Source organism: Haliotis cracherodii, unplaced genomic scaffold (genome assembly GCF_022045235.1).
Source record: "Haliotis cracherodii isolate W230 unplaced genomic scaffold, xgHalCrac1.p SCAF_13, whole genome shotgun sequence".
NCBI classification, from domain to species: Eukaryota; Metazoa; Mollusca; class Gastropoda; order Lepetellida; family Haliotidae; genus Haliotis; species Haliotis cracherodii.
This window is the reverse complement of record NW_027266268.1, coordinates 33,440,515-33,457,872: the sequence shown is the minus strand read 5'-3', so window position 1 is coordinate 33,457,872 and position 17,358 is coordinate 33,440,515. Positions and strand designations below refer to the sequence as shown.

The window sequence follows — 17,358 nt, the reverse complement described above, 5'->3', positions numbered from 1 at the left end:
TCTGTGATGAAATTTACGCCAAGTCGTTGTTGACACTTTTATTAAATCAAAATGATAATGTTGCTGTTCCTACAAGTGACTGGGTGGTTATAACCTGGACAAGTGGCACAAGGGGGTGACAATAGGTAGACAGTGGTATAAGCCATTTATTATTCCGATGTTTGTACGATCGTTGAGTCATTGCCCGTAGCCTATGCTGCAACATTTCATCTGTATCTCCGTCATATAGTACAAATATATACCAGGCATGACCGCGGTCAGATTATGTGATTATACCCAGTTCTCGGACACTTTGATATCCTCCGATTCTTATACACTGTGACTACATCCGGTCCTCAGACACGTGAATCACATCCGGTCATCAGGCACAGTCACTACTTCCGGTCTATAAACACAGTGACGACATCCGATTCTCAGACACGGTGAATCACATCCGGTCATCAGGCACAGTGACTACATCCGGTCCATAAACACAGTGACTTCATCCGGTCCTCAGACATAGAGAATCACATCCGGTCATCAGGCACAGTGACTACATCCGGTCCATAAACACAGTGACTACATCCGGTCTTTAGACACAGTGAATCACATCCGGTCATCAGGCACAATGACTATATCCGGTCCATAAACACAGTGACTACATCCGGTCCTTAGACACAGAGAATCACATCCGGTCATCAGGCACAATGACTACATCCGGTCCATAAACACAGTGACTACATCCGGTCCTTAGACACAGTGAATCACATCCGGTCATCAGGCACAGTGACGACATCCGGTCCATAAACACAGTGACTACATCTGGTCCCCAGGCACAGTGAATCACATCCGGTCATCAGTCACAGTGACTACATCCGGTCCATAAACACAGTGATTACCGCGGGTCCTTAGACAATTCGAATACACTAGGCCCTTAGACAATGTGACTACATCAGGTCCTCAAACACAGTGATCACATCCAGTCCTTAGACACAATTTTTGTATCCGATCTTTAGGCACACTGGTAACATTCGGTCCCCAAATAGTCACTACATCCGGTCCTTAGATACAGTGGCTACATCCGGTCCTCGAACACAGTGATTACATCGGGTCCTTAGATACAGTAACTACATCCGGTCCTTAGATACAGTGACTACATCCGGTCCTCGAACACATTGACTACATCCAGTCCCTGAACACAGTCACTACATCCGATTGTTAGATACAGTCACTACATCCGGTCCTCTAACACAGTGACTACATCCGGTCCTTGAACCAATAATGACATCCCTTAGCATAGTGATGACATCAGGTCCTCAACACAACTGTGCCACCAAGCCCTTTAGGAGATGGATTCAGGATATGAAGAAAACAATGATAGCATCCTAGAGAGGACCTCCAAGATCACGATGTAGCATTACAGCGTACCACGATATACAACACAAACACATTGCTGGGACACGCAATACTGACGCTGGAAAAACATTCCCTTTGTGTGCTTGATCCGTGTCCTGAGAGTTCAAATTTCATACTCCCCTGATTATAATAGCTGTTCTGTGATCATCTTAACAGATCATGTTTCCAAAAGTAACAAACATCACATTCGATTTTCGTCCACAGCTGACACGCCCTGACATAAGTGAAATGCTGTTCAAAGCGGCACAAAACAACACTCACTCACTCATGCACGCATGATGACCTGATCATGTCCTCTGAACGTATCCATGACAACCAGATGTATGTATACACACCCAACATACCACTGTGTAAAATATCAATCATCCTTCGCATCGACGTATTCGTCTCCTCCTTTTGTGGGACCTGACAACTGAAATACAATTTCACAGAATGTTTCACTTTCAACAAGTAAATGGATAATATTAAAGTTTATACAGGCGTTTCATTGATCTGACTTCCCTTTTCGCGTGAGGTATAAACGTAACACACAGAGCATCGAGATTCTATTTTACGCCATTGTCTGGATACCGTGTTACTCACATAATGTGTGTTGAGTAATCAAGAAGAAAGTTGGTACCTTAAAACCGACACAAAGCCCGTGAAGATCCGGGGTAGAAGAGTTTTTTAGCAACTCGTGCTTGCCGTAAAAGGCGACTGTGCTCGTCGTAAGAGGCGACTAACGGGATCGGGTGGTTAGACTCGCTGACTTGGTTGATGTCATCGAATCCCAATTGTGTGGATCGACGCTCATGATGGCAATCACTGAATTGTCTGGTCCAGCGCGATTATTTACAGACCGCCGCTATATAGCTGGAATATTGCTGAGTGCGGTGTCTAACAGCAAACAAACAAACAAACAAATAAAACTGACACAAAACACTGTTTCGGGTGTATTATTTTGCAATGTTATTAGATTATTCACCAAATATGATAGTAAATGATTACAAGCCTAACACTCAGAACTGCAATTGTATATCACCTTCCATGTCCCAAAATTCGAATATTACTCATAGAATACACCTTGTAAACGTTATGTTTCTCTTGCTATATATATCTATAAAAGCAGACGCAAGGGACGGCGAATTGCGGCGCCCTAGACAACTGGACCACCCGTGCTCCCCATCAAAATAAGATCAAAGTCCGCGTCATATGAAAGTGGGAGGGGTGCCTAACTTCCTTCCATGTTAATATATCACATACCACCATGACGTCCTTCATACAGGGGGGCGGGGTAGCCTAGTGGTTAAAGCATTCGCTCGTCACGCCGAAGACCCGGGTTCGATTCCCGACATGGGTACAATGTGTAAATACAACCCTTTCCATACCAAATAGAAATATCTGCACAGGGCAGAATCGATTGTACAATTCTGATCATATCATGAGCATGTGTTTATGAATCACTATCATATAGCCCATTTCTGGTGTCATCCGCCTTGATATTGATGGAGGGGCGGTCGGGTAGCCTTGTGGTTAAAGCGTTCGCTCGTCACGCCGAAGACCCGGGTCCGATTCCAGACATGGGTACAATGTGTGAAGCCCATTTCTGGTTACCCCCGCCATGATATTGCTGGAATATTGCTAAAAGCGGCGTAAAATCAAACTCACTCACTCACTGATATTGCTGGAATATTGCTACATGCTCGCTTCATCACTCACTCCTTGTTTTGCAAATAAAGCAAGCGAGCCCTTTCCTTATCCCTAAGAATACTCCATTGTACGATGACGACTATATCATTAGCATGTGTCTGTGAATCGTTGATAAACAGTGATTTCAAGAAAGAACATGCTCGATTGTACATCAACACCTGTGAAATGTGGGCTCTCCGGGCGGACGCTCTACCACTAGCTATAGACCACGGAGGCGGTCTACCAAAGTCTGGAGCTGCTGAAATATTGTTCGACGTGAAATATTGGAATCTTGACGTCATCTCTCTTGTCACGCATTTTATGCGATCGTTGTGGTTGGTTGGTTGGTTGGTTGGTTGTTTAACGCTGCACTCAGCAATATTCCAGCTATATGACGGCGGTCTGTCTTTAATCAAGTCTGTTCAGACAATCCAGTGATTGATATCATGAGCATCGATCCACGCAATTGGGATCGATGACATGCATCAACCAAGTCAGCGAGCCTGACCACCCGATCCCGTTAGTCGCCTTTTACGACAAGCATAGTCACCTTTTACGGCAAGTATGGGTTGCTGAAGACCTATTCTACCTCGAAATCTTCACGGGTCGATCGTCGTGGTATAACTATTGAATCATGTATGCAAAATATTCATATATGCTTGTAAATAAACTGTCGGGTAAAAAAAAGCTTACAATTGATAACTGGATTCGACAAAAAATATCAAAAAATTCAAAATGTTGCTTGGTTGAAAACAGTCGCCGACACACTGCAAACTTAAGGTCCAAAACACAACCAGTATGACGTATCAAATACCTCAACATCAAAAAGCCATTTCTTGTTTGTTTAGCCACCATCCAACATGGGTGTTACTGTATTTGGCCAAGCAGTTTATAATAATATTTCAATACTCACTCTTGCATGCGTTGTTCCCTGCAATATTCTCACATTTCCTTGCCCCTGAAACACAAAGTATGTTGGGTTACACCTGCATATCAAAGCTTTACGACGCTTATGGGCGTACACAGACGGATCGAGAGAGGGGGGTCCGGGGGTCCGAACACCCTCCCCCAACCCCCACCCGCTTTTGAAAACCAAATGTAGCATACTAGATCCGCCCTTAACATACTTGATACAGCTCACATATACATTTGCATTTGTTACCAACTGTTACGACCGTCTCAATGGTCTAGCGGTAGAGCGTCCGCCCGGACAACAGAAGGTCCGGGGTTCGACCCCCGGCCGCGTCATAACAATAGGCAAAAGATGATACTTGTTGTTACCCTGTCTGGTGCTTGGCATTAATGGGCTAAAACAACGACTGGTATACTGTGTCTGAATGGGTTATTCATGATAAACTGCGGCATGGTATCTCAGTGGGCTATCAATCGGCATCAGTCCGGACTAGTACAAGCACACACACACACACACACACACACACGCACGCACACGCACACGCACACGCACACACGCATGCATGCACGTCGCTATATAAGTGCAATAATCTTGGACGCGACGATAAACTCCATTTAACTACCTGTTCACCTAAATTCACTCAGCAACTTACAGTAGAAGCAAAGCAGAAATCCCTGCCTTGATGACTCCTCTGAGCTGACCAACAACTGGACCGAGAACGTCTCCGTGTTGTTCAGGACGATGGAGGAGCCCTTGACCAGCCTCTGAGTCGTGCTGCTGCTGTTGACAACCACGGCGTCATGCTGGCCGATATCAAGGACGTTGACGGTAATGAGCACCTTATTCGCCCGCGATGTGTTTCGTTTCCCCCTCGCCTTTGGTGAAAGAGTCATGGTGCTTATCACCCCAGTCCTGTAAACCCAGGGGTAGTTTTCGTGGCTCACGATTATCCCGTAGTCTGACGACTTCCGGGTTCTGTGAGCAGGACCATGTCCGAGGTCGTTGCTTAGGAAGTAAACTCGTTCTGAAACAAACATGAAACAGCAGACCACTGTGAATGATGTGAACAAAACCTTAAAATAGTGTGCGTCCAAACGCAACCAAAGAACAGTGCGCCCAAACGCACCAAAGGACTTTTGTGCAAATAAGACAAATGTTTCTGTCAATTACATGACTTTGTGAAACGTTGTGTTAAGCAACAGGAATTAAGTTCACACAGAAAGTGAGCTTCATCCAGAATTGGTGGGTAACACTGTCAATAGTTTTTTTCGTATCTGTATTATGCTTTATTTAAGGGGGTGTCACTCCATGTTCCTTGTTTATATTGGGACAGATATGCTATGGTAGGTGATTCAAAAACAGTAAAAAAAAAATTACATATGAATAATATTTATAATAATCTTATCTAAATTGTATTCGGTTTGTGACTACATCAAAGTAAAGATGATCTATAGTTTTACTTGGGAGCGTTGGGTAGCAAAAGCGTTCGCTTATCACGCCGGGTTTGAATTCCCACATAATTACAATGTTGACGCCCATTTTTACCTGTTATATTGCTAAAAGCGACATAAAACCACACAACAGTCCTACTTTATTTCAATATTCATAGGCGGATCCAGAGGGTGTGGGTGTGTCCCCTTTGGAAAACCAAAAAGGTATGTATGTTGTAGGCAGCCAAATTATCTGAGAGAGGATTTTGAACTTTTGGACCCATCTCTTTCACAAATGCGTGATCCGCCCTTGATATTAATGCTGGATTGCAATCAGTTTTCTGTTCGGTACATGTCCTCGAAAAGAACATGGATAAAAGATCCAACCTACTTTTCCTTATACACTTGTACCTCACAGACAGATATGACGGGACCTTCATGATGCAGTTTCCGTGGGGTGATTTCAGGATGGGGGACGTGGACCACGTGATGTTGCATGCTGCCTTCCAGTAGCACTCGTAGGATGCGGCCAGGACATCGAGCTGATAGCCCGAACACTGGGCCCCACACTTCCCCCTGGTGATGGTGCTGCTGCTGTCAAACCTTCTTCGTCTGATGCTGGTGGTGTCGCTGGTGCTGCTGTTAGTGAAGCACATGGCATTGATGCCAAATATGATGTTCTTCCTCGACTTGCATGTCAGCGAGACCTGTTCTCCAGCAGCGTTGCTCATGTCGAGACATCTTCTCTGACCTACGTGATATACAAAATGTTTGATGAGTGTGGGGCGGTAGGGTAGCCTAGTGGTTAAAGCGTTCGCCCGTCACGCCTAAGACCCTGGTTCGATTCCCGACATTGGTACAATGGTTCAAGCCCATTTCGTGTGTCCTCCGCCGTGATATTGCTTGAATATTGCTAAAAGCGGCGTAAATTCATACTCACTCACTGATGAGTGGGAGAGCTGGAGGTTTAGTACCTGAGCACTTGCCAGCTTGATGTAGGCGGACATTCTAAAGAGACGCAGTTCGTAGATGATAGTAAACGCTCAGTAATATGTCTTTTGGCGAGTAATTTATGCAGAGCTTCCCTTAAGAGAACGATACTCTCTTATACGATCACCAACGGTACACAGACCTTACAAACAATTGAAAGACCGGAACACTCCTCTGATTTAGCATAGTTATTATGTCTTAGCACCTACAGCATTCAATCCGATGAATGTTTATGCGGCACATTTGCTTATGATGTAATCAAACATTTATCATATTTATGTATTGTAAAAAGACTCAAAAACAACAACAAAAATGTTCTTGTTGAGTCTATTATTGATTTACTAGATGTCACAACATTCTCGGGCCACTGGAACAGTGATGGCGATACCTTTCTGTCCTTTCTACTTGGCGGCTTGCCAACAGAACTGTACTATGAGTGAGTGAGTATGGTTTTACGCCGCTTTTAGCAATACTCCAGCAATATCACGGCGGGGTACACCAGAAATGGGCTTCACACATTGTACCCATGTCGGGAATCGAACCCGGGTCTTCGGCATGACGAGCGAACGCTTTAACCACTAGGCTACCCGACCGCCTCAGAAAGTACTATGACTACTGAATACAATTTATGGACTTATGTAATGTTCCTTGTATGTAAAACTGTTAAAATGTGGAAAAATCTCCCCAGTAGCCCTATATGATAACGATGTGAAACTTCCTGTACATACAATGTGTCCCATATACCGAATAACCGTAATATCTGATATCAATGTACCTTCATTACTTGGAGGAAATAAAGATCTATCCATCAATCCAGTGGACAATGTATTCGGGTTCTTCCTATGTGAAAATGGTCCTTATACAACAAATAGGGTAAAATTGTTGTTAAACAACCAGAAGGTAGTGAAGAAATGACTTGACCAAGTCCCCTGAACAATTTATTCGGGTTCTTGCTAGGTAAAAGTGGTCCTTATACAACCAATACATAATGGAAAGTCGACAAAGGGCTTCTGTGTAGGTACACAAGGTCACCATCTAACTGCCCATTGTCCAATTGCCAGAAACGTAGTGTGTGCACCCATAACGTCAGACAATTCGTCAACGCCACCTTACACGACGACGGTCTACATATACGTCATTAACCCCTTCACGTTCCTGTTTCAAAATATAGTGTGTAGATAAGAAACGTATGTAAGTCTCCACTGCACAGTATGTTCGACAGTGTTCGATTCATTAGAAAAGAGAGGAGATAATGTTACGCATTAAAATATTTTTAAAACATGCAGGGAAAATTGTGTCACAAAAGACATGTATAGAAATAGTTCTTACCTGGGAGGGTAGTTTTTAGGGATGATCCTATCGTTGTTAAAACACAAGAGATAATATAACCCCATACAATGTTTGAACCCATCATTGGAATCATGTTCGGTGAAAAGAATTTACGAATGGGACCAGTCATTGTTTTCAAATGGGGGGTTCGGATTTCGTTGTAAGCAACATATTTGTATTACCATAGGTAATTTTCAAAACGTGCTTTTCTATCGCCAGTAATGTTGCAGGGGTCATATTATTTATTTGATAACATGAAATAACATAACATAACAATAAAGAGTTCTTTGATAAAATGAAATAAACGAAATAATGGCCGGTCCCAATCAGCCAGTTTGATACTCTTAATGGAGTTGCAGCGGAAGTCTGGAGCGCGTATTAGCCCCTGATGTGTACGACATCTGGTGGAGCTGTTCCTGTTAACTTACTTTATTCTGATCACAGCCGATTTGTGTATTTTATGTAACGTTCGTGAACAGAATGTATCTGTATTAACTGTGGTAATTAAAGGCACTGGTTGATGTAGCGTTAAAGTTGTCGTATAGTCAGTCCCCCATCGAACTGCCACTGAACGACGGGTGCCATTAATGCTGTCTGCAATATTTGTGTCATAAACAGAGGTATATATCACATAATATTATAAGGGTAGAAGCCTAAGTCTTTTTTCGGCGAATGGCATATGGGTATGGGATGGCTAACTTCTTCAAAGACTACAAAGTTTAAAGTCGAAAATGTCGAAATTTTAAAACTCCATGAGTGAGTTGGATTTAACGCCGCTTTTAACAGTATTGCACTTACATCACGGCATGTCAGCTTCATGTGGGAGGAAGGCCCGAAGTGATGCAGGTCTCAGACGTTTACCACTTCGGTGAAACCCACGAGCACGGGTATGGTGCTGACAAATCTAGAAACATAATCGGGGCGAACCGGGATTCGAACCCACAATCATAGGGTTCTGGCGTGCCCAAGGGACGCAACTCTACACAGCGAATCGCGGCGCCTAAGACTCCATGAGAAATGTTATTAGGCACTATTGCTGGTATCGTAAAGGGAGAGGGTTATTTAGAGAATACCGAACGAGCTTCGAGGAACTACGGATTATCTGCCCCGAGTGAACGTATGTCGTTAACCCCAATCTTCTGGCGAGGAACTTACAGCATTCATTCACAAGGGACAGTTATTCCGTAATTCCGAGTTACGAATAGATTATTCTATGTATTACTCACTGACATTTTAAAAGTGAAAACGAAGAAACAACCTATGACATGTCGACCCTCCTGAGAAACCTCAAGTCAGTTTGAGATGGGAGGAAAGCCCGAAGTGAGACAGTTGTTTAGACGTTTACCACTTCGGTGAAACTAACGATAATGTGGATAATGTTGCGAATCTAGGATTCTAATCCTCGAACATACGTTCCCGGAAAAGCAAATTGCTACGCCTTAGACTAGATTGGGCGACCCGTATCCCAGGCTAGAATTAGAGGTAATACATTTTCAATATGGCTGACCATGGCGGCCATGTCTAAAATCGAATCAATCATCTGAGAACAAAGTACACAATTTATTGATAACAACTTCTTTATTTACTGTAAAGGCGACGTTTCGGCGTGGGTCCTTATAACGTTGTCGAGCAAGCCTTGAGGCGCGATGATATACGCACATCTGAGCCGATCGGAACAGCAGAATGGTGATTCACTCATTCCCTAATTGGAGGTGTGTTCTGCGCGTTAAGGTGGAAGGTAAACTGGTTCCACTTGGGTTCGCACAGCAAGCAAGGACTTCAATACTCGAAACTTCATAATGAGACTTCTAGGAATTGCCAAGTAGCCTATAGCCTACATTTGTGAAAGAATTCAGAGAATAGTCAAGAAGCGCATCGGTATGTGAGTTATCTCCATTCCAGCTGTTATTTATTCACTTTTAGCCTAATCTTATATTGCAAACAAATGTCTCTTTTTGTGGTTGTCCACGGCACTGTTTAACACATGCATTTATAAAGGACGAACAAATGTGTTGGCTTTGCCTTCATGGTGTATATTTTTTATAAATTATTTAACTATTAGGCATTCTTTGAGTTAATGTTAGAGTGAGTGAGTGAGTGAGTTGGGTTTAACGACGCTTTTAACAGTATTCCAGTTATATCTCGGCGTGTCAGCTTAATGTGGGAGGAAAGCCCGAAGTGATGCAGGTCTCAGACGTTTACCTCTTCGGTGAAACCCACGAGCACGGGTATGTTGCTGACAAAACTAGAAACATAATCGGGGCGAACCGTGATTCGAACCCACAATCATAGGTTTCTGGCGAGCCCAAGGGACGCAACTCTGCAAAGCGAATCGCGACGACTGGGCCACCCGTGCCCCCTAATGTTAGAGAGAACATATATATCTTGGATAGTCAGATTGACATATTCATCATTACTTCATACAAAGGGCATACATACAGAAAAAGTCCGAAGTGATGCGGGTCTCAGACATGTAGTACTTTTTGTGAAACCTTGCAACATAATCGGGACGATCAGGAGTTACTGGCATGCCTAGGGGACGCAACTCTACACAGCGAATTGCGGCACCTCGGTTGACTGGGCCACCCATGCGGCTGTGACACAAGCGCTCTGCGAGTACAGGCAAAGCTAACCAAGGTATCCAACATGCTAATACATACAAATCAATGGACAATGTCCTCGAGGCCACTAATCAGGTCACGGTTCTTTTACCTTTTCACTGTTCACAAGAGATAACTAGGCAACTGGTCCACCCACTGTTATGTTGGACAAGATTTTAAAGTAAGTGTTTCATTAAGCACTGTCACCACTTACCATGCAGTGCAGGCTTCCTGTTCTAGCTACAGGTTTTGTTCGTTTGTTTGATTGTTTAACGCTGCACTCGGCAATATTCCAGCTATATGACGGTGGTCCTTAAACAATCGAATCTGGACCAGACAATCCAGTGATTGAAATTATGAGCATTGATCTACGCAAATGGGATACGATGACATGCATTAACCAAGTCAGCGAACCTGAACACCCGTTCAGTTAGTTGCCTCTTACAACAAGAATAGGCGCCTTTTACGGCAAGCATGGGTTGCTGAAGACCTATTCTACCCTGGATATTCACCAGTCAGGCTCCTTACAGCAAGCATGGGTTGCTGAAGACCTATTCTACCCTGGATATTCACCAGTCAGGCTCCAGGTGATCAGTGTCTGAGAACAACAGGTAGCTAAAGGAAAATCAAGGAATCCCATAAGTTCACATCACAAGAGTGAGTCGGTTCTAACTCCAGTATCCCAGTACCCATGGGTATGGTGCTGACAAACCTAGAAACATAATCAGCAAGAACTGGGATTCGAACCAGGATCATAGGTCTCTGGCGTGCAACTCTAAACAGTGAACTGCCGCACAGAGAAGACTGGCCATCATGTGTCCCTCTCATTAAAAGAAACAAAACACACATTAAACTTCCATAGACATTTATTTCCACAGAAATATATTATAAAATGTCAGTTGTAAATGGCTTACTTGCAACTAACACAAACTGTCAACATTCTGTACAATGTTTATCCTCCCAGCTGCAAACATTAAGCCCACTAAATGCATGTCATGATGCAAATGTTAGATGCTGAAAAGGCGTGATAAATGAAAACAATACCTGTGTCAAAATGCATATAAAATCATATTCTCCTAAACACAAAACAAAAACGCTATAAGTTTAGTGGACAGATTATAGGAGCATATCATCCCTACATTCCACACAATAGCATTTCGTTGTAACTGGATCCCCATCTGAGATTCAACATTCATACCTCAAGTTTTAATGTTAACCCTTTACCTCCTCAAACAAATGGAATGGTTATCTATACTGAACAAAAAAGTTAGGGATCATGAATATTTTTGGGACTTTCTTTAAAGTGATGACTGAGCACACAATTTTATAAATATATCCCCCAAAATATATATTCATGATCCCTAACTTCTTTTGTTTAGTATAGTTTACTGAATTAAATCAGGGGGATGTCGAGTCCTGATTAGTAAATGTGACTGAGTGGATCCCAGCCAACATGGGAAAAACCTGAAATAGGCAAACCAGTGGAGGCGACAGGGAGCACTAGTCTATGTGAGTGGGTGAGTGAGTGGGTGAGTGAGTGAGTTGGGTTCAACTGCATTTAAACCAGCCATATCAAGGTGGGGGGAATACCAAGAATGGACTGAACACATGTGACAAATCGACTGATGTGACTTGCAATCGCTTGAGTTGCAAGTCTACTCTAACATCCCACCAGTCCATGAAGTTTACAACAAATCAGCCTTGACCCAGAATTGAAAAAAAACATTAGTTCCAGAAAATCTTGAAAAAGATATTTTGTCCAGAGACTCACAGAAAAAATAAATGGTTGACATTTACAGAAAGGTCCAAAATGTGTGTAAAAGACCCCAAACATCTGTTTCACACTGCAAATATTAATTAGTAGAGGGAATAATAAGAGCAGGTAATATGAATATGATCATATTATTTCAAATGCAATGGGAAATGTTATCAGTTGTGGTTGGTAAAGGGTTAAAGTTTTTGTACGATACAGTAGCAGAGATCATGTGGATGAGCAACATAAATAATTAAAGAGGCTAGTTCATGGGAAGCTCTTCCTGAATAAATATTCCATCTCACCACTGAAGCCCTGCACACAAACACCCTGCAGTACACATTATGTCAGATTGTATGTTAAGATATACTGAAATTTGTACTTCAACAGACATGGGTATCATCACATTGCTCCAGCATATATTCCTGCTGTAAACGCAAAATGTCTAGGACATAAATAAAAATATACTGGACTGCTTTTCCACACATTATGACAAATTTCATGAGACAGAAGAGTGAGTGAGGTGGGTTTAACGCCGCTTTTAACAGTATTCCAGTTATATATCGGCGTGACAGCTTAATTTGGAGGAAAGCCCGAAGTGATGCAGGTCTCAGACATTTACCACTTCGGTCAAACCTACAAGCACGTGTATGGTGCTGACAAACCTAGAAACATAATCGGGGCGAACCCGGGATTCGAACCCACAATCATAGGTTTGTGGCGGTGCCTGAGATGAGTGGGCCACCCGACAGGCTAGACAACCACAACTCGGAGAGAGCAAGACAACTCATCCTCGGTTATCCAGTGTATTACCCTTAACCATGCACCCCCATTGTTTCATTTTGGAAGTGATGTCACCATCTATACCCCATCACAGAGTTTCGCTCATGAGAGTAATTTGATTGGATGGCCACTTTTAGTGTCACTCCATTTTAATCATATAATAGCAAATGCTTCCAGGGTATTAATCCCGAAAGTATAAAACCCTGAATACTGGAATAATCGAGAATGAAAATGAAAGGGTCCAAAATTTGTAGGTTGCTGACATGGAATAGTTTGATTAGATGTTTTTTATATATGTCACAAACATTGGTTTCTCGTCATTAATTCATGTTTTACAGTCTATTTCACAAATACACATTCAAGAATTCACTCTTCAAGAGCTCACAACAACAACATTCCCTGTCTCAGGACTGACAACTGTTCAAGAACATGATCAAATGGGGCAATCTAATTTTCACACATTTTCACAAACTTATGGTCTGGAGAACGATGCTCACACAAATCTATACAACCCTACAAGGAATGACAGCTGGATGTGTATAAAACATAACTGATTTGATGCTGAAAAAGATGAGTAATAAGTATGATTATAGCACTTTTCTTGTCTATAGTTCTTCCAACCAATGTTTTGTACCTTAATTATGGTTATTATCGACACTCTCGCACATGATATTAAAGGGAGATTATGCTCCATGCTCTGATGCCAATTTTCTCCCATGGTAAGTGAGAGAGATTTAAAAATTAACGTTGCATCTGCATAATTTCAGTCAGATAGCAACTTCCCCCAGGTCGAGATATTGCAAAAATACCATGTGTGAAACTTATACATTGCCTCTGTGTAATGACCGTTATCATTAAACGACAAGCATAACAAAATTTGAATGAGCAGACCAAGAATTAGTCAAGATTTGTCTTCTTTAAACCAAATTCTGCAGCTCCGCAAACCCCAAAATGTGAAACATTTAATACATGCATTGAGACAAAAATGTTTCTGCTCAGGTCAGCTGACACACAAAGGCACAGAGTGTTGATAATGAGGTATGATATTGCTGGGTCCATTAAACAATTCTGAAGGTGATCATGGTCATCTCAAAATCCATTGAACACTACAGTACATAATGATCCTTATAACTGCTCAATAATGTCCACGTCAGCTCTGGTCTGAGTTAAATATTTGCATGATTTGAGCAATGGTGGCTGATTCTGAAATCTTCCACATTCATAACTGAATATGGTACACACTGTACAAAGAAGAGGTATGAAGTAATACTAGCTGCACATTGAATACCTGGCTACAGGAGACGACAATACAATCAAGTAGATTGATAAAGCAGATGTCATTACCATAAGAACAGATGTCACTACCATCATAAAGTGCATAGATCACTACCATGGAGCAGACGTCACCACCATGGAGCAGACGTCACCACCATGGAGCAGACGTCACCACTATGGAGCAGACGTCACCACTATGGAGCAGACGTCACTGCCATGGAGCAGACGTCACCACTATGGAGCAGACGTCACCACTATGGAGCAGACGTCACTACCATGGAGTAGACGTCAATACCATGGAGGAAAACTCACTACCATGGAGAACTCACTACTATGGAGGAGAACTCACTACCATGGAGCAGACGACAATACCATGGAGGAGAACTCACTACTATGGAGGTGAACTCACTACCATGGAACAGACGACAAAATACCATGGGACAGATGTCACAGACATCACAACCATGGAGGAAATGTTACATCCATGGAGCAGATCTTACTACAATGGAGCAGACGTCACAACCATACAGCAGACATTACCATCATGGAGCAGACATCACTACCATGGAGCAGATGTCACAACCATGGAGCAGATGTCTCTACCACACAGCAGATGTCGCCATCATGGAGCAGACGTCACTAACATGGAGCAGACGACACAACCACACAGCTGACGTCACTACCATTGAACAGACATCACAATGATGGAGCAGACGTCACAACCACACAGCAGACATCACTACCATACAGCAGACATCACTAACATACAACAGACATCACTACCATGGAGCAGATGTCACTACCATGGTGCAGATGTCACTACACAAAGGTAATATTTTTGACAGTTGAAATTCAGAAATCAGATTTGCTAAAACATTTACAACATTGCATTGTCAATCAATCAGTCTGACATAAAACATTTTCACATAAATAATGACCATCTGGCTAACAACCTACAGACATACTCTAGACCTACACATGGATTCTTCTACCTATGTACCAAATATATTAAATATTATTATAAGAATACAAAAAGAATGTTTCATTTCTAAATCACACTACCATAATTACTACACATAATATATTCCAAGTTGCATGGGTCTACATTATCACAATTCATGGTTATACATGCGTAGGTTTCCAAGTATTTACAATCTTCTCACAAAATGATTATCAAAATGGATTTCATGAATTAATAAGATCACACCTTATTGGCTTCTGATGCCTGTTACTTTGATCCCAATATTGAAGTATGCATTAGACAAAGTTTAAGTGAACATGGTTACATGATGATGAATATTAAAAAAGAACCACAACATATTATTTTCAATAGCACTAATACACAATCGCAACACAGAAGACCTGTTACAAATATTCACAAAACCCAACCTTTTGTGCCAAAATTAGCGACTCAAATAAAACTAGTGTCAGGTGATCAAATTGCATTTACCTTGCCTCCAGCGGCATATTGTTATATAATTGCACAAATAAAACAGACAATAAATGAAGATACTGTCTGCTAAGGCACTTCTATCTCAATAAAACACTGTTCAATACGACCAGATTATTTAAATTAGAAGGTCAGTTTAAAACTGGGCACTGTTACACATGTGATACGTCGTCATCTTGGCACAGAAAGTCTTGAACTCAAAGACAGATATCCTTCAAACACTCATAAACACACCCAAGTTGTAAATCTGAATATGGAATGATATAAGAATTAAAATATACACAAAATATAGCACCACAATATATACACATAAATAAAAATACAGTTTATATACAATTGAATGATCTTGGTCATCTCGCCATGGTGGTTGTGGATGTTGTGAAATATTAATGAAAAGGGGTAGGTGGTCTTGTGACTACCATATTTGACGTAATAAGTGCCCCGCTCTAATAATCACCCACGGCGGTATTTGCTGATATATTGGCTAGTGAACAGTCCCAATTAGCACCCCTTCCGATTGATTAATGTACACAAGACTTATTTATTCGTGTAAAATATGCACTCGTGTGCTATATGCACCCTTATTTGTGGGCAATTAAATTCGGGAAAAAATATATCTGTCGTATATAAACATTTCAGGCTGTCAGCATAAACCACAAAATTTATCTTTCAATTCTGTTTTTTTTCCACCAAAATAATATTCTAATAAGAGCCCCCTATTTCTAATTTTGAGATCACCCTGGGCGCTTATTACGTAGAATAAGGTATATCTGAAATCGTTTATGAGATGCTGGACTCATTTCCAAACTCGAACAATAAAGCGCAACTCAAAGACACTCATCAAATACTATAAACTTATTAACCAAAGTGGACTTAACCACCCCAGCAAATCAGGTGCAAATTCGTCACCCAATACATGTTAGGCTTATAACTACGACTAACATACCATCAGTTCTTACAGAGTAACTGTAGTCTAAGGAAAAGAAACGGGTGTCCTTTAACCTCTTTGAGCAGTATACAGTGGCCCTTATTGTGAATAGCTCTAGGTAAGTTTCAAAAATATTCATGTGCCATCTTTCATGTTTCGTAATTCCTCAAAGTTTCACATTTACATACTGTGTTGTGCAAAACATATTAAAAAATATATATTCTAAAAGTTGATTGAAATGTACCTATTATTTTATATAAGTCTGACAGCACGTAAATGTCGGACACAATGGCAGATTCTGTCTAACTTCAGGCTATTTGATTGGTCACTCATGTTGTTTGAAAGGTGGCGATTTGGTCATAGATTCTTGAAAACAGATGACTATAAGACAAGTATCCTGAACTGTTTTATACTTGACAGGACATCAATACTGCCATGACATGTCTAGCATCTCCTCAGCGATCATCAGTTAGTTCTTTTTTATGTTTAACTCCGCACTCACTAATTTTCCAACTACATGACAGAGGTCTTTAAATAATTGAGTCTGGACCAGAAAACCCAGTGATTGATATCATGAGCATCTATCTACACAACTGGGATACATGCATCAACCAAGTTAGCGAGCATGACCACCCAATCCCGTTAGTCACTTCTAATGATAAACACGGGTTGCTGAAGACCAGTTCTAACCCAGATCTTCATGGGACTGGATCAAAGAAACTGATGCTCTATTATGCTTACAAAACTACGACAGTGTACAAACAAAATGTTAAGAAAGCCTGGGAAAACAGTAGCAAATGTGAACAAATATATAAAAGGTTTTCAAACATTTGCAAACATTACA

At 41.6% G+C, this 17,358-nt stretch overlaps 1 protein-coding gene across 1 annotated transcript; it reads right to left on the bottom strand.

Annotated features, from left to right (window-relative positions):
- Window positions 1-132: 132 nt before the first annotated feature.
- On the bottom strand, window positions 133-7,819 carry LOC139458632 (uncharacterized). The gene is made up of 5 exons (XM_071240054.1): window positions 7,726-7,819; window positions 5,798-6,157; window positions 4,629-5,000; window positions 3,977-4,021; window positions 133-1,807 (listed from the first exon to the last, which is right to left on the bottom strand). The coding sequence occupies exons 1-5, from the start codon at window positions 7,817-7,819 to the stop codon at window positions 1,758-1,760; spliced, it is 921 nt and encodes a 306-aa protein (XP_071096155.1). The 3' UTR covers window positions 133-1,757.
- Window positions 7,820-17,358: the final 9,539 nt, after the last annotated feature.